This window comes from Gadus macrocephalus, chromosome 1 (genome assembly GCF_031168955.1).
Source record: "Gadus macrocephalus chromosome 1, ASM3116895v1".
NCBI classification, from domain to species: Eukaryota; Metazoa; Chordata; class Actinopteri; order Gadiformes; family Gadidae; genus Gadus; species Gadus macrocephalus.
In genome coordinates, this window is record NC_082382.1 from 9,530,725 (window position 1) to 9,556,108 (window position 25,384).

Consider the following 25,384-nt stretch of genomic DNA (forward strand, 5'->3'; position numbering starts at 1 on the left):
ATCCGCTTATCCGGGGTCGGGTCGCTTATAAGAGATTGCTTATGTCATGTTGATCAAAATGTATTGTAATGGGTCTCTAATGAATAGTCTCACGCCCACAACATTTGGGCTTTATTTTATTAAGTATTTTATTGCATAAGTCTTTGCATGAAAAATGGTTGAACAAGTTGTCACAATATGTAAAGCATCTTTCTATACATTTCCATTAGACTTTTTTTCTAAATCTGTCTTGAATTGGTAACTTGCTACCAGGTGAATCTTGGTTTTCTCTAAAGAAGGGAAATGCGTGAAGTGTTCGATCAACGATCAACCAGTTTACTGAAATAGATCAAAGGTTGCATCTCATGAACCATGAACTGGCAAGTATATATATAGCTGGAGCACAACGCAATCTTACATATCTGACAATGGAAGGACAAGGAATTGGGGTCAACAGCCACGGAGAACAATAAGAGGAAGAGGAGTAAGGCTGCATGAGAATGAGAATTTCTGGCCCAACAGACAGGAACGTCAGGAGGTTTAGGAAGACTGCACTGTAATTCCCACAGCAATGGATTTACAGTTTACCCTAAGGAAATTGTCCTTTGTTCACATTTCTAGCAATGACATGACCTTTCAACAAATTACAGTACAAACAGTCAAAGCGTAAATGTGAATCTTGTCCAGTCTCTTGCAATCAATCTCCCACATACACTAAGGCGTAACTTACTATTTACAATAATAACAATGTCTTCAAATCTTTAGCCACAGTTTACATCAGAACATCCCTCCAGGGTACACTGTTATATTGACAGCATGAATAAGCAATTTGACTGTCTTATCCGTACACAATGACACAAGGAGTTGTCATTCTGATCATGGCACTGACATGTTCATTGACACAGATATTTACTTTTGAGAGATGAACTACGGATTTTTAGCAAGAGACTGGCTTTTGCAGGTTATCCATGGTCTTTTGCTATTTGTACGAATTGTTTTGAGAAATGCACTTACTGTTTTGTTGAGGATGATTTAAAAAATGTACCAAAGCGACTGAGAAAAGCTGTACCAGTGCAAATGTTCAGATCTGTACCCTTAACCTAACCCTTAATTATATTGTGAAATGTGTGCTTGGAGTTTTCTTGATATTGTGTGCTTATTAATCGACATTTTCACCATGTGAAGGTGAAGTTGTAATTTTCTGATTCTGATTCAGTCGCAACTTCTTCTCACCACTAGATGTCAGTGATGGATTTTTAGATTGTGTGTTAACGCGTTTAAACCTCATGAAGAAAACACACCCTCCCCAGTCAAAATGGCACTGTCCGGTGGAAGTCTTTGCTGTCGTTTGTCTCTTCAAAGAATTTGTCTATTTCAACACAATTGGAAATCGACCGGGCATTATTTTCCTAATACATATCTTCAATCAAGGTGAACATATGCCTGATTTTCATTATTTGACCATTGTGTGTCTTGTTGTGGCACGCGTGTGTTAATAATGTGCTGATATCCCAGCTCATATCCTAAATCACCATTTATTTTAATGACTTCCTCCTTTTCTAATGATCCAGATTGTCCCCGTGTAGACAGTACAAAGCCTCGGACTCCAGCCAAGGCATCGGTCGACATGTGTCGTCAAGATTGCAGGTGGCAAATGTCAAATATGAGAATTTCCTCAAAAGGAAATTTCCGAGATTTTACAAACTCTATCGCACTTTTACTGAAGGTAAAACTACGCCTGATCTGTATTGACATTGTAAATAAGTGGCTGACCGGTATTATGCATGCATACATTATAAAACCTCCACAATTGGCTTAATCAACTACCATGGTTGTAATTTATGTTATTCATAAAATGTGACCTGTTAGGATTTAAACTACTCTTCCAAGATGGCAAGGAAGTGAGCAGGATCCAAACCAGACTGGTCACAGGGAAGGTGACATGGGAGGACTTGCCATACCGAGAAATGGAGAGGCTGAGGCAGGTAGGTCAGAAGCACTGATGTTATAATAATACATTTCATTTAGAGGCGCCTTTCAAGACACCCAAGGTCGAAGGTGGTATCTATCTAAGGTGGTGTAATGTACACCATCATGTATTGAAACATAAATGGTATGATTGCAATATTAGCATTTGATTTTTGATTAAATAATAGGAACAATTTATGTTGGGATCGAAGTGCCTTTTTCTAAGTATCCCTCCGCCTGAAAGTTACTGAGCTTGATCCCTCGTTTGTACAGACCCCTGTTGGCATTCTTGAACAAGAGGTCTAATCCTCCACCTGATCTTTAATAACATTCGAATCACTCCCTAAAATACTGTAGTTTACATTGCTTAATTGTGGATGTCAATGATTTGCTCGTGTAGTAGGCCCGCTAACAAAATAATCCTAAACATTAGTTAAAAATGTAATGTTTTTACATTTTATATAGAAGCGCATTAAGTTAATGAAGTGTTGCAATAGAAGTTGGCACCTGCCGTTTTTGAAGCATACGAACGTACTGTAGATGTAGCCAAAAGCCTTCAGCCGAATGTCGCCACTGACATTCACCTTTCTCTCACAGTTCCGCAGAGACCTGATTAAAGCCATTCCACTCGTGGTGATATCCATCCCTCCATTCGCCAATTACCTGGTTTTCGTCCTGATGTAAGTTTGCGCCTATCTTTGTGTTGCAGGGTCAGTAAGGCTGTTCCCAAAGACGCGGAACACTCAATGTAACTGAGGGCACTGTGCAACATCTTTTTTTAGTAAATTTTCACCACATTAAATCTGTCATAGAGTAGTTTTCTCCTTCAATCTAACATTGATTCATATTTTCGGTACGGTTTGCACCCCCTCCATTTGTCTTTCCCATCTAACAAAGCATGTTTTCCATGCTTCCCAACTAGGTACTATTTCCCTCGCCAGCTCCTGGTACGGCATTTCTGGACCCCGCAGCAGCAGCTGGAGTTCCGTGGCTTCTACCACAGCCAGAGAGCGGGGCACACCGGGGCTGTGCTCCAGGGCATCCAGGACACCAGCTACCAGGTCAAAGACAGCCGCCTCCAGAGTCGCCTTCAGGACCTCTGCACCCAAGTAGGTCAATGTAATGAGGATCTCATGGTACGGATGTAGTTCTAGTCATGGTGGCATGATTTGTCAGACTCGAAACAATGTGCGGAGGATGGTTCCTGGTAGTAATCTGAAAAAACATTGTGTTTTTCAGGTGCAGAATGGAGCGCACCCAAAAGTGGCTGATATCCACGGGGTGCGGGCGCTGTTCTCCGGACCCCCTCTGGGTATGAAGAGGATGAATGTAGAGCACATGGTCAGTACAATTTTTCAGTAGTCCTCACTCCGCACTCTTATGCTGCGTTTCCACTGCAGGGTGCGGTACGGTTCGGTTCGCCTCAGTCCGGTAGGGAGGGGGCGGTATAGCCCAGCTCAGTTCCGAGGTCGCGTTTCCACCGCCGACAGTACCCTTTATGGTAGGCCGGATGTCGATCGCCGCGGCAGCTACGTAAACATTGTGACATCATAGCAGCGCGACACAGTGTAGCCTGCTCAATAAAAACAATGGAAAAGTTGAACGCTTTTTTTTTTTTTTATTGAGTGAGAACGCTGCAGCTATAATCCTCTACAATGGGCTGCAACGTAATCCTTTGGTGCAAGAGCACCCTGTCAATGTACATCCTGTTAAAGGGCTGTTTTTTTCCACTGACCGGCAGGTTATATAAAGATATACAATATGGAAAGGATCCCTACACAGAAATGCAAAGTTTCTTTACCTTTTGCGTTTTGCTTGATCTGGTCTATTTAGGGGTCCGAGCAACGAAGCATCATGGACCCCGATTTTATTTTTTTCCTGTACCGTACATTTTTTCCCCAAATTCTGTTAAAGTCATACTGCAGCCTATACCGTAAGTCGAAAACTCTTGACATTTTCAGGTATGGTTACCAATAATCCCCACTACCCATAAACCCAAATTTGTGGTACTGCACTCCAAGGTGGCGTTATTTAAAAAAATAATGAATTAGTCTTATTTCTCCTCACTAGATTGACCTGGGCTCACAATTCTTTCATCATATTAATCGCTAAAATCAGATGCATCTTTTTCACTTTTGAAAGTCATCGTTGAGTGTTCGAATCCCGATTAGAGCATTAAGAACAAGCTGTACATGATATTCGGCCATTGCTCTGCAGCCCACGAACCTGAAAGCCGAGGCACAGTATGGCATTAAGGGGAACATCTTCATCAGCATCTTTCCTTCATAATTATGTCATATTTAGATATCTTCCATTAGTGTGTTCTTGACACACTAATGGAGTCTCCCTTCATATTTTCCAAAAATTTGATTGTGTTTCTTAACAATGTACATCACCCTTTCCTCGTCATAAGAATTGAATTGTTCAGAATCATCTTGTACTGCAAATTTCACAATTAAAGGAAACATTGTTCCTTTGTACTTGACAGTTTGATCGTTATCAAATTGAACCCAGGAAGTATGTGTCACTACTTAATTTTCAAGTCTTTGAAAAAGCGCAGGTTCATCAGTGTAGTGACAACAGACCTCTCTCTCTCTCTGTGGCCAACCAGAGGCATATCTGCCCCCTGCTCTTCCTGACGCCCCGCCTCCCAGGCTTCATGATTGGCAGGCGGCTCAACAGTCACGCTCTGGAATTGCTCTTGCTGGACCGTGCCCTGAGACGCCTTGGACCTCATCAGCTGAGTGACTCTGAACTCAAACAGGTCAGGACATTTAATCAATGACTGGGCATCGTTGAATATCCCAGGAATGCGCAACCCCTCCCATGGCGCAGTATAGAGCAGTGTTTTGTTATGGTAGTTCAAGAAACTGAAAGAGTTCTTGCATTCTTTGTCATGGTGTCGAGTTAAGCCTTTTACCCCCCCCCCCCCCCCCCCCTGTCTCCACAGGCCTGTTATGTCAGAGGACTCAACTCAGACGATCTCGATGCCAACCAGTGTCGTGAGTGGCTGTCCCAATGGCTACAGGTCACAGCTCCCTTGAAGGGTATCTATGTTCTTTACTCCTCACACAACCAATGTAAAGTGCCTTTACTGTTGTCGATGTCTCACGTCCGGCTTTCTGTTTTTCTACCATAGGGAGCGAGGGCTCTCTGCTTCTTCACAGCATGGTTTTACTATCGGCCAACTACCCACGACGCTTCAGTGGCCAATGAGAAGACTGCTGCCTGCGCAGCAGGCTTGGTTTTCTACATTATAAAAACCAAAAATGCTTTACAAATATGAAAATGCTCCAAGAGAGGATCCATTGTCTTTGACATCCATATCCTGAACTCCAGGGATCGTGATGTTTAGAGTAAAAGATTTACAGTGGATTCAAGTGAAGGGTGGTTGCAGTTCTGAATAATTCAGGGCATGTATTGGCATCTACCGCTTTTTCTCCGAACCAGTCACGGCTCATACCTCAACTTAGATTGATTCTAACGTCAGACAGGAGTAACGATAGACCAACACAAAACAAGTAGCCCTGCTCTGTATGTTTATAACTAGCATGTTTTGTTTGAAGTGTGAACATTGCAAATTATATTAGTTTTAATTTATTTATTATTCCTTCGTTGACCATGTCTTTCATGTTCTACTGCACATAAGCTTTCACTATTAAGTTTAAAATGTATAGAACATAGGCTTAAGGTTTAAAAATACAATCTAAAGTTATTGAATATCGTCCAAATGATGTTAGACATGCAATGTGGTCATCATTTGGGGAATCGACTCCCAGATGTTTCCGCTCTGGTACATCGTAGATAGACCCACGTGGCTTCCCTTTGGGCGTAGCACAATAACACTCCGTCTTACAGAGTTGTGATACCCCTTTTTTGATGGCCTTGTTTACTTGATGTGTCTTTGAATGAGAGGCTTTGCAGTGGATCTATTTCTGTTGAGCAGAATATACTTGCACTGAAAAATACAACGACCTGGCTTAAACCTTTTTCTTTTTTTACAAAGAACTGCACAACATCCTTTATGGTGCAGTTCAAGCGCTTTGTCACTCGTAAATTGTGAAAGAGGAAATGACTTGTTTCCTAATGTAATACCAGGAAGCCTAACACCACAGTTCATTTTAAGTACATTTTCTCAAAGATTATGTTGTATTGCTTAAAAGAAAAAAATATATAAAGATATTCCTATACCTACATATATATATATCTTGTTTTGTTTGATTCTGAAGTGCTTTTAAATATGTTTTGCCAAGATTTGAAAGAAAATGTGTCCTAAATAAACTGAGACAAAGAAGGATTTTTCTTTTAATGTGTTATATTGTTCAATCATAACAACCAGAATAGTATTATTGGAGTGGAACACAAAATACAAGAACTTACTTCCTAGTTTTTGGAATTCTGTCCCTAAATATGCATGGTGCTGTGGCTATTGCAGATTTCCAATGATATGATATAATCAATTACAGATCATAAAAAGTAAACATTGTTCTATATAAGGCGTCAGCGCCAAGGAAATGTGAGGGGTAAATATTCTAAGGTGAAGCTTCCCAAGGTGAAGAGGTGACCTGAACAGATACCTACTGCTCAGGCTAAGGCAAAATCACATGACTTCATAGCCACTGCGGATGGCCTTCATCAGCATGCAGGAGAACACAATGCCCATGATCTACAACAAGCACAAACCCCACATGTTTTAGGTACTGCACTCTGATAAGAACCAATATAATACATGCCATTAAAGCTAGGGTATGCTTTTTTAGGTCATGTTAGAATTCTCTTTCATCCCAACGGAGATCAGTAAATCAAATGCTAAACCTAATAAAGACAAATCTGCTATCTGTGGAGGTTGAAGCCCGTCCAATGATTGTGTTCGGCCAGAATGAAATGATTGGAGGGCTACAAGGCTAGGCAGTCCTATTGCTAAACATGCAAGCTTCTCATTCTCATTCTGTTTTGAGGATGTGTTTAATAATAAATGAATGGAAAATACATACCTGTATTATAGCAATAACGACAGCAGCAATAACAATCCACATCAGATTCTTCATCAGCGATTCCTCAACCGCAGTGTGGCAGCCCTAGTTAAATGAAGCAAAACTGTTCAAACCTGTTCAACAATTAATTCGTTTAAAAAAAATGTCATATTGTATAGAATACTTAAAATGTGAAACAGATTTCACTTTATAGCACCACGTTAGACTCATGTGAACACACAGCCCTGCTTCTCATGAATAATATCGGCCATCAACTTAACCCTTTTTTAATGCAAGTATACAATGAGTTTGAGGTTGGATGGGCTTCTGTCTTAAAACCGTTTGGGATGCACACAGCCTGGGAAGGTGTGAAGAGGTCCCCAAAGTGTTATAAGGTCAAATCCCCATTAACTTTGTATACAAATAAAACTTCTGACTATATTATCTTGTGTTGAGTTCCATTAAAAGTATTAAAACCAAAAACTAAATGTGGGTGTTTACCTGCTGGTGTACTTTGAGAACATCACTGAGTTCCCCGACCCCGCAGCCCTTTGAGATGTTCACACAGCAGGAGTCAGGGACTGTGTTTTGATCTGCCCCGAAGTCTTTCCAGTCTGACGAGCTGTTGGCGCCACAACACTTCAACTAAGAACAAGATGAGGACAATAGAAACACCACATGGGAATCAATAAAGGGTCGGATTGAACATTTGTATCGCATGCAAGGTTTCTACAGTTTGGTGACAATAAAGAAACATGATACATTCGCATGATATCAGCAATGATATTTCTACGGCTTTGAAAACTGCTGCGGTCGATGTTTTCCAGAAACCCTCAGCAGCAGCAGCAGCAGCAGCAGCAGCAGCAGCACAGGTGACCTGATAACATCAAGTATTTATCTATGTGTGACCTCAGAACGTCTGTATATTCTGCTTGTGCAAATAAGGGTCAGGGGGTAATAGATGGGCTTGGTTCCTACGATCTCAACCTTGTGTATATAATACCAGCTGAAGTCCATTGTGTACCCAAGCTCTGCAAAACAAGTCCAATATCATGACGTAAAAGTGAGCAACATATGTCCAATGTCAACATCAGGACCCATTTATACAATGTCTAAGCACAACAGGCAGCCGGATGTGGCTGTCGGATGAGGGTGTTGTTACACTGGGTAAATACTGAGTGGCGTGCACTTGACTCACATCCTCCTGCATCTTGTCCACAGTTTGTTTGATTTCATCCGTGGTGTTGTACTTTGCGATCAGTTGGTTGAGACCCTCCCGGACCTCTCCTTTAATCTATATGACGACACCGTGCAAAGCGGAACGAGTTAAATGAGCCTTGAAACACATTATAGTCACATCACAGACCGAAGTGGTCACCCTAGACCGAAGTGGCCGACTCACATGACCCCTGAAGATGTATCCGGCTATAGCCACTCCGATCTCGACGAGGATGATCAGTAACAGGAGGACGGCAAACTGGGAGAATAACACAAAAACCCAACGTGAGAGTCGTGTGTGAGTTTGATGACAAAAACAACAGTTTAGTCGTGAGGATGGTGGCCTACCGTGGTGACCATGCAGTAATTCTCCTTCCAGGCACCGCAGCAACCACAGAAGGCAATGAAGAAGATGACGACACCCACGACTATCAGAATGATAGGGATCGCCGAGGCTGTGGCGTCACTGATGGACAGGGATTTGTGCAAGGCTACCTGCACCAGGATCCCCACCACAATCAGCGCCAGGCCACACAGCTGCAGACAGACGGGAGGACACAGGGTGGATTAGGATACGGTTGTGGTTGATATGAAACAAAGATGAATGGTTGATGGTACAGTATGATGTGCATACAGTATGCCATTTGGTGGACACTTTCATCCAACGCATTTTACAACACCCCGAGTGCAGAGGTTTCTTAGCGTCTCCAGTGAGAAACAGATCCCTTACTTGGCAAGGTAATGCCATGCTCTACGGATAGGACTTCACATTTGGAGCGGTTCTTCTTTTCAGCTTAAAGCCGCGTACATTTAATGTCATGAGGCGCATATTGAAAACGGCCAAGTATTTTAATTGTAAAAAGGAATTCGATCAGACATTGTAGGCCTACTACGGTCTTTCTGCTAGGACCACACTGGCAAAAGTATCAAATAATCATAATGTTGACATTAAATATTTTGACCCTAAATCATTGTCAATTTGAAAATATTTACTGCACATTTCAAGACATATATGCTTACACTGCTTCAGAGCATGGATGTATTTTATGAACAGTGGTAATTGTTGTGCAAACCTATGACATACTCAGAAGGATACAAGTGGAGTTACCCGATCCGTCCCCTAGCATGTTTTCCTTATAACTGCGAAGGCCTAAACCAAGGGACGTTTCCTTATTGGTAGGCCACACCAATGTAAATATTTGTGTAACACTCAGGTAGCTGCCCTATATAGTGAACAGTGTTAGAAAAGCATGGAAACCAATAGTGTTTCAACGAAAACTTTAATTACTCAGCGACTCACAGAATCGAAATCCAGTTATTTTGGTTTCCTTCCACATGAATTGAAAATAAACGTATAGTGTGCTTTATTGCGGCTTATGATTAAAATGTCATAGAAGCATTAATTAATGTGTGAATTAAGTAAAATGTATTGATATCAATAAGTCACATGACCAAGTTACACATTGAAATATGGTCACGAGGTTCACATTCCACTATGCACTGCCACCTCTCCATCCCTCATCCTGCTATAACACAGGCACAGCCCCACACGCCATCCGGTCCAGATGATGCATGAACCTAAATTAGATATCAAGCGGAATGTCAAATTGTTTGTGCTGTTATGACTTATCTATTTGCCAATCGCCCCCACGTCACTTCTAGTAACCCTTAAACACATCACTACATCATGACTCTAAGCGTGGACGTCTACGGTTTCCTTCCTCCTTCAACAGCCATTGCAACCGCTTCAACGACTTCCCTAATTCCCATGTTTATCACACACAGACCATGTCCGGAAAGCACAATCTTTCCGAAATTAAAAATATAATTAAAACCAAGAAACTGCTACTCACCCAAAAGATGAAGTTGAAGAAGAATAGCAGGTACTTGACACATCTGATTCCCCCCTCTACACCCATGATGTCGAGGAACACAATCCTGAAACACAAATAGCGCATATTAGGAAAAAGCAGAACCATGCCCACATATTGACATATTCCAGTCGGTTTCATCATATTACCACGGAAATCGGAAATGTAAAATATATCACAAGATATAGTTGCTCAGTTTATGGAAAGATAATCGAGAAGTCTACAGTCATACGGCGTAGCAATGTACACACTATTTAAAAGTGACATATTTATGGGTTGGAGGCTGGATTTGAAGAGAAATGATGGGACATAAAAGCAGCTTTGACGAACTTGTCGCGTTTTACTGCGTTTGTTTTTCCATGACTTCACGTCGTCACGAACTATGAAAGAACATGTAAAATCATGTAAAATGAGGTTGAGGTTGTCCTCACCACTTCACCTTCTAGTAATCACAGTAACAATAGGATCTGAATGAGGAACAATATTGGATCCACGCTTTTACTTGCGTAGGCCTAATCTGTGGTGCGGATACAAATAATATTTACGATACAAACCACTATGAAAGTCTGGGGGCATCCTTAATTGTTAGTTTTTCAGCCTATGTCTACATAAGGCTAAACTTCAACAAAAACATTGAATACGATATCGGCCTGTAAATCACTTATTTGTGAACCTACCTTTTGAGGAAAACTCTTGCTTGAAGGGTCGAATCGGAATAACGTTTCTACTGAAAACTAGATCAACTTATCGGTTCGGTCAAGTCCCGCCCCTCCGCTACCGCGGTCTGAGTCTGAGCGTCGGCGTTCTGCGCAGCCAGACATTATTGGAGTGTTGAGAAACCAGAAGACGAACGAACGCTATTTCAAGCGCGCTTCTATTAGGGTAATTACCGGTAGTGTATAGGAGCTGGAGTTGGATCTGTAAAAAAAAAAGATCCAGGTTAACCTCTATTCTGAAATAACCCCGTTGAATGTGATATTGTTTTCTTTTTCGATTATTCGTCGAAATATTCGCTTCTATCTGCCACGTGGATATCTGGTTATGTCAATCCACATTATTACAAAATGTGCGGACCTAAGAACACAAGTTGACGCATTCAATGCAGTACGTAATAAATGCTAATGCAAGAATTCAGGGATTTCTATGTTTTCTATAGTTACTGTAGCTAGAAGCATAGTTTGAAATGAGGCCTAAAATGCACAGGTTGTTTTAAACTGCTCTGCCATTGCACCTATTACAACTTGCTATAGTCTCTCTCTCTCTCTCTCTCTCTCTCTCTCTCTCTCTCTCTCTCTCTCTCTCTCTCTCTCTCTCTCTCTCTCTCTCTCTCTCTCTCTCTCTCTCTCTTTCTCTCTCTCTCTCTCTGTCTCTGTCTCTGTCTCTCTCTTAAAAAAAACAAAAAACTTATTGGCATGAAAAACCAACCTTTACATTACCAAAGCAGATGAAACATTAGGAGGTCAAGATATAAAACATTAAACACAAAATATGTATACTTATCAAATATTTGAATATTAAATACTAAATATATAAAAAGATAATTGTGGAATACTAAAAATTCCAGAACAAACAGATAAATTAAAGATACTCTGTACATACACTGTATTTACAATTTAGAGGATATGTGCATAATCCAAACAAAGATCAACAAAGGTATGCCAGTGGTTCAAGTCCAGTGTGATGAGTCTGTTTATGGAGAGTTTACAACAATGTACGATCACAGAGGCAAGATTCGTCACGTGTGACCAGTGAAGGACCGAATCTGGCCTCCGTGATTGTCCATTTTTGTATTTCTCCAAACAGATATGACAGTCTGTCACCTCTTGGGAGCCGGGTCTGTCTGTGAGGTCCCTTCTCGATGGCCAGTCTGTGTCCACTGAGTCTGTACCTGGTCAAGGGTTTTCTTAGTTTTGGGTCAGTCACGATGGTCAGGTATTCTGCAACTGTTTATTCTCTGTTAAGAGACAAGTAGCAATCCAATTTACCATACATTTTGGTGGATTCGTCTATGTGTGTGTACAAATAAAATTTAATCTTTTAAGAGCAGATATTATATGTTTTTATTTTATTCTCATTATTATTATTATGGACTGCTAATTACTACACTGGGTATTATTTACACTGTACAGCCCCAGCATATATATATATATATATATATATATATATATATATATATATATATATATATATCTGTCTGTCTGTCTGTCTGTCTGTCTATCTATCGATATGATGCTTCATTCTTGCTCACCAACATTCAAAACATAATTCAATATTTGACACTCAAATGGATATGTTTTTGGATAACTGTTCGATTGAAACTAAAACCACTTCCACCAGCTGTCACATTTCGAGTCGCGTTGTGATTGGTTAAGTTCTCCCTGCTAATACGGAAGGAGATGTAAAACGAGGGCGGGACCATTGTACATCATGGCGGGACACATGAAAAAGACAAGCAGGGTCCTAACATCAAGTGCACACTTGTTCGTTTTCGTGATATTGGTATTTTCGCTTCCCCCGAATCTGTGCCAAGACGCAAGTAAGTTAAACTGTAGGCTACCATCAAAGTGAATTGATCTCAAATCAAGCACGTTGTTGCATATTAAGGCACAGCTAACTTATTGGCTAACAAATGTGTGTGGACTTGAACTTAAAATGTGCTGTATCGAATCTCAAAGTAAACGCAACTTCAATTTGCTAAGCTACTACCAGTACAAGATTTATGACATACCTTGAAGCCTGCACACATCGTGTCCAACCGGACGATTCTAGGTGCAACAAATCTGTGATTGTTTACAATTTTGTTGCTTCATGTTCAGCTAACACACCTTAAGCGATCTTCAACAAACTTTCCATTTTCTGGTTAACGTTCAGTACATGCTGAAGCCATTCAATAGATATGTATGATGCTGAAATGACACTGAAAACCTTGTTCCCACCACAGGTACCAAGCCGCGTATAATCAGTATCCAGAATGGGAAAGAACTGGTTAAGTCGGGGACTAACCACTTCTGCTACACCAATCAAAGGGTGCCTGACTGGAGGCAAACATGGACAAGCATTCAGGTAAAGTTAGTAATGGTTAAGTTAATTTCCTGTCGGTTTTTAAGGGATTGGTCAGTTGATTTAAAGGTGGGCCTATTGTAAATACCTCTGATAAAACTGATTGGGTATTGTTGATATAGGTCCGTGTCTGGAGTTCACAACAACTCAAGGTGACAGTGGCTGAGGATGAGGAGACGCTGCAGGAAATGGACGGTCTTAATTTCTGGGGCCTCGTACAGCGCTTCATCAGCGAGCAGTCCAACGACACCACGCTTGCCATCAGTCTGTTCAGCAAGAAGACATGTTTCAAAATTGCCCCCTCAGATGAGGCTTCTTCCTACACCGTGAAAGCAATCTGCAGTAAGTGGGAACATGGGGCCAAGATATTATTCCTATCCTTTTGATATATATTTTAAACATATCCATTTGTAGAAGATGATAGACAAAATGGAAAGAAACAACAAAATCGATGCATTGTTTAAATTAGCTTGCTAGGTTTGACACACTGCAAAAGAAAAAGCATGTATTTGTTTTAGAATCACTGAATCTTTATTAGTCTTCTCATTAGGGTTAACGATTATTAGAGTACGGACGTCACGGTTCGGTGCATGGATTTACACGGTATATAATCAAATAAAACTGGCGTGCAAATTAATTAATTTAATGCCGAACTAATGTTAGATCCGCGATCTTCAGGGACAACTGAGACGCCTGAAAGGGTGCCGGCAAGTTCGAGCTACAAACGCAGTCCGTTGATTGATCGACAGCACTTCCGTGAGACGGGGATAATAAACAAACACATTATCTGTGAGATATTTCTGCACAAATGCGAAAGCTTCGTTTATTGAAGAAAATGTCGCACAAAAGTTTGCCGTCCTACATGGTGGATCTTTGCTCAGTGTGCGCGTTCTTCTTTTTCCTTGGATTTATTAGGTGGCTGCTATGAGGTCACAATGCTGACGTAGCTGCCGCGGCTATCGCAATCCGGTTTACTGTTTACGGTTTACTGTTTACATCTTAGATTACACAGTTCAGGCTGTTTCAGCTAGCTCAGGGGAGAGACTGTATGACACTAGGTGGTACAACCTGAGACAATAAAAAAAGAATTGCCTTGTGCATTTTTGTTTTGTTTTTTTCCCTTCATTGTACCGAACTCGTACCGAACCGTGATGTCTGAACCGAGGTATGAACCGAACCGTGACTTCAGTGTACCGTTACACCTACTTCTCAGACATCATCTAGTTACATGCTGATGATGGACTTGTCAATGAATCAACCAATTGTTTTGATGCTGAGCTCAAGTTGTGATGTGTGCCTCCTTTGCAGGATTTGACATCTATCTGTTCCTTGTGTTCCTCGCTGGACTGTTACTGTTCTTCTTTGCAGACTCACTGAGCAGGTACCGTTTTAAGCCACTGTTCCATTGCCTCTAAAGCCTGACTGCAGTTACTACGCAACTTGGTAACTTGCCAACAAAATGGGTTATGCAATATTAGATATTGCACTTCATAACACAATAAAAAATGTAAGTCTGATACTTTATATATTTTAGTTATAAAAAATATATAGTTGCTGCGGTGAGCCTATGCAGGATGCATAGGCTCGTCCTAAATGTATTTTTTTTATTAAGGAGTCAGATATTCTACTACTCGGCGGGCATGAGCACAGGCATGATCGCGTCCCTCGCCATTGTCATCTTTATATTGGCTCGGATTTTGCCAAGGGTAAGGGCAGTCTTTTTTTCTCAACGCTTGAATGTACCAAATTATCAGTTTAAAATCATGGAGATTTTTCCCTTGTTCTCAATTTCTTCTTTTTGTTGTTGCAGAAAAGTCCTTTCTATGTGCTGTTGTTTGGTGGCTGGTCCTTCTCAGTCTACGCGATCCAGCTTGTCTTCAGGAACCTCAAGCCAATTCTACAAGAACACTGGCACCTGGCTTTTGGTACCTAGTTCAGAACTTCAAGTGTACCAATAAATGATCGTGTTTGGTTGATAATAGTGGGTGTTGTGTGAGAGATTCGGTTGAACAAAGATGGATGCATTGGGGGAGTACAGCAATTATTAAAAACATAAATTCAAACCGATCGTAGGATCTCTTTTAAGTGAAATCATGACTTTCTTAACGTGCACTTCTCCATAATTCAGGCTACATGGCAGTCGTAGGATTCATCAGCTTTGCTGTGTGCTACCGCCACGGTCCCCTAGTGGAGGAGCGGAGCATTAACATCCTCACCTGGACACTGCAGCTGTTTGGACTGCTGCTTGTATATGCTGGGATTCAGATTCAGCAGGTGGCGCTGGCCATCATCGTGTCAGCCTTCTGCGCCAAGAACATCGAGTACCCGGTGGTGTTCGCACTGGCTGCGTGGCGGTGAGCGTTTCAATAATACACTACACACCCAGAGTTTCATCCCAAAGATCATAGATTGTTGGATTTGTTTTCGATGTCAGCAAGAGGGTGAAACATCTTTAAAAAGATACGAACCAACCAGTTGTGGGATTGCTCTGTCTGCAATGCTGTTCTGATACAATAGTAGCAGAGATTTGTTGAACTCTGGAGTCGAATATAAATGGGAACTCGTATGGCCAGATCTGCCATTTGAAGCCCAGTTTTGTGAGACGTAAACTAATGAGTGATGCTGTGATTCTCTTCAGCCTCATTTCTGGTGTGAAATAACCCATCGGGGCTTTGTAGAGTTGGGCCCCGTTAGCCACGAAGCTGGTTCTTATCTGTGTTTTTTTTCTTTTGCAGGAAACTAGGACTTTCCCACCGCATCCGCTGGAAGCGTGAGCCCCGCCGTCTGCTGACTGAGGAGCAGTACCAGAGGCAGGGGGAGGAGGAGACGCAGAAGGCCCTGGAGGAGCTGCGGAGGTACTGCGCCAGTCCGGAGTGCAGCACCTGGAAGGCCGTGTCCAGGATCCAGTCCCCCAAAAGGTTTGAGAAACGCCGAGCGATTCCTTCCCACTTGCATGGTAGTTGTGAAACCACGTCAGTGATCTCCCCTTAAGATCCTTGTATCGCCAGAAACATTTAGCAGCATACCAAGCCTGCTGATCAGGACTATTGATCTATCGATGATGTTTGATAGTAGCTTTTATTAGCCTAGGAGGAGTTGTTAACCTTATTTTCCTTCATAGTCATATCTGACAAAGCACGCCCGTTTTGCATTGTTGCAATGTCTCGCTGGCGGACACTATCTGACGTTAAAACATAATTTAGTCCGATTTTGTCCCCTATGTCAATCACCAGATTTTATTTTTATTGTGTCTAAAGAAGTAAACTGAATGTATGGAAATGTATTTCAACACTGTAGTGGGATTCCCTAGAGCAGCAGTCGCCAACCACCTGGTATCAGGCCGCGGGACATTCCTAACCGGGCCGTAGGCTGCGACATAGGTAAAAAATATATAATAATCGGATTTAACCGTGACATGGAGGGGGGAAAAAGGGATTTTTGCGTTTGCGGACTCCCGCCGGGTTGAGCTTGGTCTTTGGAAGCTGCTGTCTTTTTCTTCAGCACAAGAGGCGTGACCAATGGGCCTGGTTTAACTGACTCTGTACGCAATTTGCTGCTTGCCGTTGTTTCCCTGTCGTCATTGTGTTAAGTCAGCCCATGGCGCGCCAGAGGGAGCAGCCAGTTTGGTGATTGGCCCCCGGGAAAAAAAAACGTATCGAAACTAGAAAGAAATGTATTGCTCTTCTCCAGTCCCTTCTGCGTCATCAACACGCCCAGTGAAGTGGAGGGATAAATACTGACTTTCTACTCATTCACGTATAAGGTCATTTACACTTCCTACGGAGAAAATGCTACTTCAGGGGTAATATTATTCAGGAGATTTTCAGGGTACAAAACTGTTTCAAGAAAAATGAAACGACTAAAACAGTCCACAGGGGGGAAGGGGATATATCCATAGCGCACGTCATCTGGAGAGGCTCGAGGAATGTTTCGAATTTAACGTTTTTTTATATGACAAAATGACCGACCTGCCGTTGCTTGTCGAGGTCAGAAATAGTATCTTCCCTCCTTTTTTATCGCAATTTGTACAGTCTAAAGACGGAACGTTACCTGGGAGTGTTTGTCGACGGCGGAGCCGTTATGTTTAAAACTTAACGTCTTACCTGGGCGAGTGTCGCTGTGGTTCTTACCTACCCGTGTGTGTGTGTGTGTGTGTGTATGTGCGTGCGTGTTCTTACCTGCGCGTTTGTCGGTGGTGGAGCCGTTATGTTTAAAGGCGAGTGTCGCTGCAGTGTGTGTGTTCTTACCTGGGCGCATGTGTATACTAGTATACCCCAGCAGATGCAGTCTTAACTTAATGGTGGATGCATTTTGTGCTATAATTACCAACAAAAACTTAATGGGAATGTAAAGTGAACTTTAATATAATAAAACTGTAATAAATAAAAACGCTAATAATGTTGAGATATATTATGAAATATGAAATAGTCTAGGCTACTTTTTGTGGAAATCTGAGTCTGGAATCTGCCCTCACCTACGTCAATCAATTAATTGTCATTGATTTCTCTTGGTGTGTGTGTGTGTATGGAAACGTGATTAATTGAAGACAAACTAATAGGCCTATGCGAGTAATTAGGGTAATGTCACGCCTTTCAATTCTCGGAGAAGGAGAGTTAGGATCAGGAGAGAACTACAACGAGGAGCAAAAATGATATTTGCTGCACTGCATTCGAGGTGTTGTGAACACGGTGGAAAATCCGAAGAAAGGCTGTTTGGGATAATCGGCATATAGCCAACATAATAGTCGCCTGTGCAGTCCTCCACAACTTGGCAATCGACTGGGATGAGCCCCGTTTCCCTCAGCCAACAGGCCTTGAACTTGCGGACTTTAATACCTCTGCTGGGCCCGATACTGCTGATCTAGCAGGAAGTGCATTTGGCCAAGTCATTGTCTCTAACCATGTTAGTTAAGCATTGACCTTTTTTATGTTTTGTTGAATGGTACGATCCTCTGTGCGTTCATTTATTTTTTTTACATACAAATAATCTGTTCTTTGTAGAGTTTTTGTTGGGCACTTTAAGCAACTCCTATATTGTAGCCTGTATTGTACTGAAGGCCTATCTGGTGTAATAAGTGTAAATGTATCATACCTATTAATAATACATAAAACTAATTCTGTGTGTCGGTTATGATGGAGCCTTGTTTCATCCTGCAAACTGGTTTTTGTCTCCTCTAAAACCACGTCAGTTTCGAGACTAACGCGCACAAAATACGCCCTCTAGTGTCTGATGTGAATTTCTCTGAAGACACAGCAATTGAGATCATGGTAAAACGCAGCTGCAGGTTAAACCACAAGTACCGTACATATGACACAGCAATGGAGCTTAAAACGTCACTTGACTTCTTGAGTTTAAAACCGTGTTAAACTCTAAAAAGTGGCTAAGCTAGCGACAGAGCAATTGCCCCGTTATGTTTAAGGGCGAGTGTCGCTGCGGTGTGTGCGCGTGTGTGTGTGTGTGTGTGTTCTTACCTGGGCGCGTGTCGATGGCGGAGCTATTATGTTTAAAAACATAACGTCTTACCTGGGCGAGAGTCGCTGTGGTGTGTGTGCACGTGCGTGTGTGTTCTTACCTACACGTTTGTCGATGGCGGAGCCGTTATGTTTAAAAACATGCGTGTGTGTGCTTGTGGTGTATTTATGCGTGTGCTTTTGTGACCTGCTAGGCACCTGAGTAACTGGTGCGACAGGCCTGCTATTATAGTAGTAAGATATAATAAACCGGTATGGCGATATTGTCTCAACTACTCATCTCTTTCAAAAATATACCGGTATAACTCTTACTACCGGTATATCGCCCAGCCCTAACATGCACAACACTATATGGCAATATCAACAAATTGGCAACACCCCTGCAAAACGGGGGGTATCAAACAGGTCCTTGGTGCTGAAAAGGTTTGGGATCCCTGCCCCAGAGAACTAGGCCAGAAAGTAGGAAGGAATAGAAAATGGCTTCACATTACTAATGCATTATTTGGAACACTAGAGGGAGACGGAGCCTGTGAAGTGAAGCAGTGTTGTGCTCATTCACAGTAGAGAACACGCCTTCTTGGGTTTAGTTACTTTGGGAGGGCTCTGACTATACCTTTCATTCATTCTAAGTCGCATTGCTAATTATTGTAAATATCTCTTAACTTTATTTTATATGACCGTTTTTATTAAGGTTCAAAGCGGCTTGTCACATGATACAAAAGTTACCGTCGAACACTGCTAAAGATGGGATGTATACCTTGTTTCTGATTGGCCATTGTATAGGTTTGTTTGGTAAAAAAATAATCATTTTAAATGTTGTATAAAACTGAATGTTTGCTCCACAAATCCTTATGCTTATGTTATTGTTTCATTGACCAACAGATTTGCAGATTTTGTAGAGGGCTTGTCCCACCTGAGACCAAATGAGGTGGCTGTCCATGCACAGGAATATGGGTTTGGAGGATCTTTCCTGGAGGATGAGTTATTTGACAGTGATGAAGAGGAGGAAGATCCAGATGGGAGAACTTTTTCGAGAAGACTTTGACAATGGAAAAGTATTGCACTGTAAAATACGGAAAGAAGACTCCGCTTGGTCTTGTGAATGTGGTCGGAAGACAACAGGAGTTCACTGTGTAGCACACTGACCTGGTACTGTGGTCCAGGGGGCGCTGTCGCAGGAAGAGAACGGGCCCTCTCGGGTTCCAGTGGACCAACGATGAATCAAGCATCTTTCTTTCTTTTAAAGTGCTACACAATATATGCAGAGCAAATTGTGTTCAAGAGTGGCATCAGGCCTTCATTTTTATTTTTTTTGGCAAATCTCTGGGTAACGTGTTTTAGTAATTTGAGAATGTAGCCAACTCTTGCGTCCGCCGACCTTATGAGTTTGTATCAGAATGTTTGTGATTAAGTATTTTGTTGACTTCTTTAAAGGGTTACTGAAATGTGTGCATGGTTTAATTCTTGGCAAACATACCTTCAGTGAACTGTTTACAGCGTCTAGGTTTATGCATTGTTAAATGCTCTTTGCATTTCCAGTAAATGTTTGAGGGAATGTTTTTTTTGGAAATTATTGACTGGTGTTTGGATATGTAGTCCATAAAATTTATTTTTTTATTCTGTTGCGGCAAATTAAAATTTAATATGAACCAAAGTATTTTGTTCAACATTCAAATGTGTCACTGTTGACAACTTTTCCAGTTTAAAACAGTATTTGGTTGCTGTTTTGAAATCTGCTTGGTAGGTAAATGGTATACATTTTTTGGGGTACACATAAATCAATTATATTTCCTAGAAAATATATAATACCACAGACCGTGGGCGGAAAATGGTTAATCGCACCCATTTTTATTCGACTCGCTACCTTTAGTATGGTCAATTCTATTTTCTGTTCTTGATTTGCCTGCATCTTTCATCATTATTCATCTTACAAATTATTGGAGATTCCATATCGGTCAAAAATACATGGTATTCACATATCTTAAATATGATCATGTGCTGTGTTCAGTCAAATGCATGAACCCTTTAGTCAGCAGCAGTAGCCTGGCAGACGGTGAAACTAAAAAGTGGAAGCAGAACCTGGGAAAAACAAGTGGACGACCTAATTCCCACCCCGGGTTAAATGTCAGTCACTAGGTAGATCAATTGATTTGAAAGGGATTACCATGTGGTCCACTAGTTTCACTATGTCCGTGTGGGCATTCTCAAACTTCCTCATACCTTTCCTACCGGCTGCACTTTATAGTTGAATACAAATACGCCCACAGACAAATTGTTGCAAATGTTTATAACCTGTGTGTCGTAAAGATGAGCCTATTTATTGCTTAACTCTCTTCACTTGCGGGAGATTGGCATGCACAGCAGTTGTTTTCCCATGGGTTACTTTTTCCCCAAACACGTCACCGCTGAGACCACTGAGTGCAGGCGGACACTGGCTAAACTAACGGAAGGAGGGGGAATCCCTTTGGATTCAGCAGAATATCAAACACATTGCGGTGGCTACCACCATGCAAAGTGCTTGGAGTTCCCCACAGAAATTAAACCGACTCTCACTCTAGCAAAATGGCATAACTGATAAGAAATGTCAAATACTGACAATTAATGCTGCATGAAATGCGGGACAACATAATAAAAATGTACTTGATTATGGTCATCACTGCATGCATTGTTCAGCGATTATTTTCAAATAAGCACCAACTACTGTAAGTAAGCATAAGTACTACAGGCAATCAGCCCTTTTCCCTGTCACAATACTGTTTATATCTAGCACATACGTAACTACACCGCAGCAACCAAAATCATATGCATAAATAATTGTGAGACTAATGAGTGACACGATTTGAAAAGATAACCGCAATGCTGCCTTTAAAGTGTAGCTTTATTGATCCTAAAAAAGAATCTGTAACAAACAGTTTTTTAAAGAGATGCAGCCGGTCAGCTTCTACAAGAAGAAACATTTGCCGCCACATCACCGGAGAGAGACGGATATTCCAATGTCTGACAGCTTCCAATCTTAGATAGGGAATGCTTATAGAAAATAAAAAGTTCACCTAGATCTTCATAAACCTTCAGCTCAGAACAGCAGTGTGTTTTTCCCCCCCTATTTGTTAAGCAGCAGGAAAACTGTCCATTCTTAAGATGTTTCCCCATCCCGGCATCTGGACAGCGAACGCCCCGTCCGTCCATCGCGACCTTCCAGACCCGCGGGTGAACGAGCGCCTCAGTATTTGTTGATCCCAAAGATCCGTACTCCATGGAGCTGAGGGAGCTTCGGGAGGAGGACACTGAGCAGGGAGCTCGTGTTCACCATGAAATGAGTGGCGTCGTATTTTGTGTAGAAACTGGCTAGGATATACCTGCGGTGAGGTGAGAGGTAAACGGTGAACAGTTAGCAGCAATTGTTGTCCTCATAATGACCATGTGGTTACTAGTTGAAGTTTTAACGTGTGAACTGTTGCGAGTCAGATGTAGAGTATTTTTAAGGGGGCTGAAACCTTTGTTGATTTCTCCTTTTGGAGAAGGGACATCCTGTTCTATTTTATCTTCTCACACTGTGTGAAAGTAATAACCCACTTTTCGATTCCACAAGTGTCGAGGTTTGAAAAAGTTTTGTCATACAAATTTGACTTAATTTGCATCTCCTGCATTTGTGGGCTAAAATTAATTTGTGGGCTAAAATGCAACCAAAGTTTCCCTGTTTATTTACAAACAAATGTGTGACGATTTTCACTGCTCACTTCGTTAAACTACCTCACCACAGAACGATAATGCTTTTTGCCATAAGCAACAACAACAAAGGGGAAAGAGCATACTTACAAAATGATGGGTGAGATAGTGAGGAACTTTCGAGAAGACGTGAACTGGATGCCGTAGTCCATCTGTTCCCAGTGTGTCAGCAGACGAGCTTTACCTTGGTCTGGGGTCTCAAAGGGAGTGCCCTTTACCGTGTGTAGGAACAAGTACATTACCTGTGGAGTCAAGATATATACACTCTTAAACCATTGCTCAGTATTTGCACAATGTCACATATCTGGAAACATTGGTGGTGTTTACTGGAAACCCCAGTTGGAGATCGACCCATAGACGGTGAGGGAGGAATGTACTCATGCAATTCGTCAAGGGTGCACAGAAATAAGAATGCAGTGGCTTTGCACTGCATGAAGAGAACCATCAGAACAGTTTGTCCCTTAATGTTTTGGAAAGATTTAGGGGCCTGTCAGACAGGTGTGCAGCGGATTCAGACCACAGTATTATTACGTGTGACTGAGTCCCTGGAATACCCTCATCGTTCACACTCTCCATGGCCTAGATTTGATTAGACATGATTTTATTGTTAATGAGTCAAGAAGAAGGAGCCAGAGAATAGTTTGTCACACTATCGAAATGGACACATTCCAGTCGTTAAAGGTGCACTGCTCAATAGTTGACGGATCATTTCCCGATGTGGAGCGGTCCTCACCAGGTTGTGGATGACGTTGGTGAGGGTCCAGACCAGCGGCACGGTGATGAAGGGGATGCTGAGCAGCACCACGTGCAGCACCACGGTCAGCAGCAGGTAGCTCAGCCAGATGCCCCTGCTGTTCATCACCCGCGTGTTGGGGTTGACCTCGCTGTGAGCTACGCCCACGTTCATCTGGAACCATTCAAATAGATAGTCACAAGGAAGCTTTCCGGCCATATGCATGAGAGTTAATAGACCGAGTCAGGACCATAAATGCAGGAGCAGATGTACACACATGTACACACTCGGTTGTCCTTGTTGTAATGTATTGTCTGTGCTAGATGCCTGGCTGTTCGCGCATGCCAAGGGTGGGTATGGGAGCTCAACACGCTGCTGCCCAGGCCCCTCACTGTTTGGGTGGGTATGGGTGAGCGGTGGCAAGCGGCTGGGGGTTTGGTGTTAGGGGTTTGTGATGTTTTGTGATGTTCATTATGTCTTTATGTTTATGCACACATGCATACAATGTGCTGCTCATGTAATGAGGCCATGAATCTGTGTAATGTTGATCTTGATATCAGCGGCATGACTGTATTCCTCCCAATATGTAGTTCTTTTAAAAAATATATTTGGATTATCTTTTTTAGAAAGGCCTGAACAGGGACTGTGGTTGCAAATTAGCCAACTGGCTAGAAACCTTCTATGCAACACATCTACACACGTTGTTATGGCATTGACTGTGATAATTATGTAATAATTCTCACAAATTATTGAATAATTAATCATCCCAAATTATGTAATAATCTGCTCTGCATGGTCCCTGATAAATAACTACTAATAAATAACTGTAAAAAATAAAAAAAACTTTAAGAGTAAAAGAAAACTGCAGAATCTATCATAAGGAATTAAACTTGCAGGATCAATGCATGAAAAACCTTAATTTGAGTGAAAATGTGTTTTTAAACAAATAAAAAGGAACCCGCTTAATGTTGGTGCTTGATCTGAAGTGGGAGATTCAAATCATGTTGAGACCACAGATGGTTATTACTGTTTATCAGTAAGGAATGGGAGTAGAATGCAGTAGAACTTATATAACTTATATTTTGCTATATAGATGAAGGTGGTTAGGTGGGTTGAAGGACAGTCATGGAGCAATTCCTTCTAATGCCTCATAAGCAGAGCTTGAACTACAGGAATGCTGTGTTTTTCTAGAATAAGGCCCGGAGCTCCGCCCGACTTAATCGCAATGTATAACAAAACATGCGCTGACGTTACGACTCACAAGACTGACATCACCATTGTTGCAACGCACTTTAACGATTATAGCCAAAGAAAGTGGCGCACATTACGTTTACAATTTAATCACGTTTACAATTGGACAATGTAAGTGGATTGCCTAAAAGTTTAGAAACTTGTACATTTTCTAAGCAAACGTTCTTAAACCAGCTAAGTTAGCTGCAATGTTTGTTGCTATTCGCCCTATAGACATACAATTAAATTGCAAAAATATGCCAATAGACTCAATTATTTTCAAGGAACATAAATTCGTCCGAAAATAATGTCTTCGACGACACGATCAATTATATTAAACACTTTGTAAGTATACAGAGAGAACTCACCTTCCTGTTGGAGCGCACCAGGAAATGACTTCGTTTTCGACCACGCCCACTTTGGTGTCATCACAAAACGCTCAAATGCTAATTCTGAAGCCATCCTATGAAGTCTCACCGGGTCTATTATACTTTTTATTTCTACTGGTTTTGTACAGCAATAACAATAATAATGATCATAATGATTCCTTATGATGATGATTAATAATGAGTACTATATATTCATAATTATTAATATTTGTAATTATTATTAGTTATTGTATGGTACTTTGTGTCCGTAATTGAATGGATGACCAAAACAATGATTTATTCATATAATTACGTCATCTCCATTGAAAAGATAGATAACCTAGGTTAATCATATTTACATTGGTGGGAACAGGATTACCCTGAACACACCTGTTTACTGTATGTGCGCGCGTGGGTGTATGTGTGGGTGGTTGGGTGTGCACGTATGTGTTTGTGTGTGTGTGTGTGTGTGTGTGTGTGTGTGTGTTTGTGTGTGTGCACGTGTGCGTGTGTGTGTGTGTGTGTGTGTGTGTGTGTGTGTGTGTGTGTGTGTGTGTGTGTGTGTGTGTGTGTGTGTGTGTGTCTGTGTCTGTGTGGGGTACGCATAACAGCTTCCTTGTTGTGGTTACCTGGTTATATGTTTGTTTCCCTTCAAGTTCCCTTTATATGTATTAACATACGGTCGTGCTATAATAGAGACCTTGATATTGCATGATGTAATACAACCTCTAGATTCTTCCCAGTGTGAGGAATGTTTTATGGAAAGCACGTCTTCCTTATAACTTTG

General features: G+C 41.6%; 4 protein-coding genes across 4 annotated transcripts; 2 read left to right on the forward strand and 2 right to left on the reverse strand.

Annotated features, from left to right (window-relative positions):
- The first annotated feature begins 1,267 nt into the window (after nt 1-1,267).
- On the forward strand, nt 1,268-6,534 carry letmd1 (LETM1 domain containing 1). Its single transcript, XM_060048409.1, has 9 exons — nt 1,268-1,410; nt 1,551-1,705; nt 1,849-1,964; nt 2,545-2,627; nt 2,870-3,056; nt 3,187-3,288; nt 4,559-4,711; nt 4,898-4,994; nt 5,087-6,534. The coding sequence occupies exons 1-9, from the start codon at nt 1,295-1,297 to the stop codon at nt 5,161-5,163; spliced, it is 1,086 nt and encodes a 361-aa protein (XP_059904392.1). The 5' UTR covers nt 1,268-1,294; the 3' UTR covers nt 5,164-6,534.
- Nucleotides 6,240-10,831, reverse strand: cd63 (CD63 molecule). Its single transcript, XM_060048536.1, has 8 exons — nt 10,687-10,831; nt 9,992-10,076; nt 8,487-8,675; nt 8,323-8,397; nt 8,119-8,214; nt 7,422-7,565; nt 6,942-7,025; nt 6,240-6,613 (listed from the first exon to the last, which is right to left on the reverse strand). Exons 2-8 carry the CDS (start codon nt 10,055-10,057, stop codon nt 6,548-6,550), a joined length of 720 nt encoding a protein of 239 aa, XP_059904519.1. The 5' UTR covers nt 10,058-10,076; nt 10,687-10,831; the 3' UTR covers nt 6,240-6,547.
- Nucleotides 10,832-12,375: 1,544 nt separating this feature from the next.
- nemp1 (nuclear envelope integral membrane protein 1) lies at nt 12,376-21,565 on the forward strand. Its single transcript, XM_060048651.1, has 9 exons — nt 12,376-12,545; nt 12,951-13,072; nt 13,192-13,411; nt 14,378-14,450; nt 14,682-14,775; nt 14,880-14,994; nt 15,198-15,423; nt 15,805-15,987; nt 19,423-21,565. Exons 1-9 carry the CDS (start codon nt 12,437-12,439, stop codon nt 19,583-19,585), a joined length of 1,305 nt encoding a protein of 434 aa, XP_059904634.1. The 5' UTR covers nt 12,376-12,436; the 3' UTR covers nt 19,586-21,565.
- ormdl2 (ORMDL sphingolipid biosynthesis regulator 2) lies at nt 21,401-24,672 on the reverse strand. The gene is made up of 4 exons (XM_060048771.1): nt 24,598-24,672; nt 23,000-23,173; nt 22,357-22,508; nt 21,401-21,896 (listed from the first exon to the last, which is right to left on the reverse strand). Exons 2-4 carry the CDS (start codon nt 23,171-23,173, stop codon nt 21,761-21,763), a joined length of 462 nt encoding a protein of 153 aa, XP_059904754.1. The 5' UTR covers nt 24,598-24,672; the 3' UTR covers nt 21,401-21,760.
- Nucleotides 24,673-25,384: the final 712 nt, after the last annotated feature.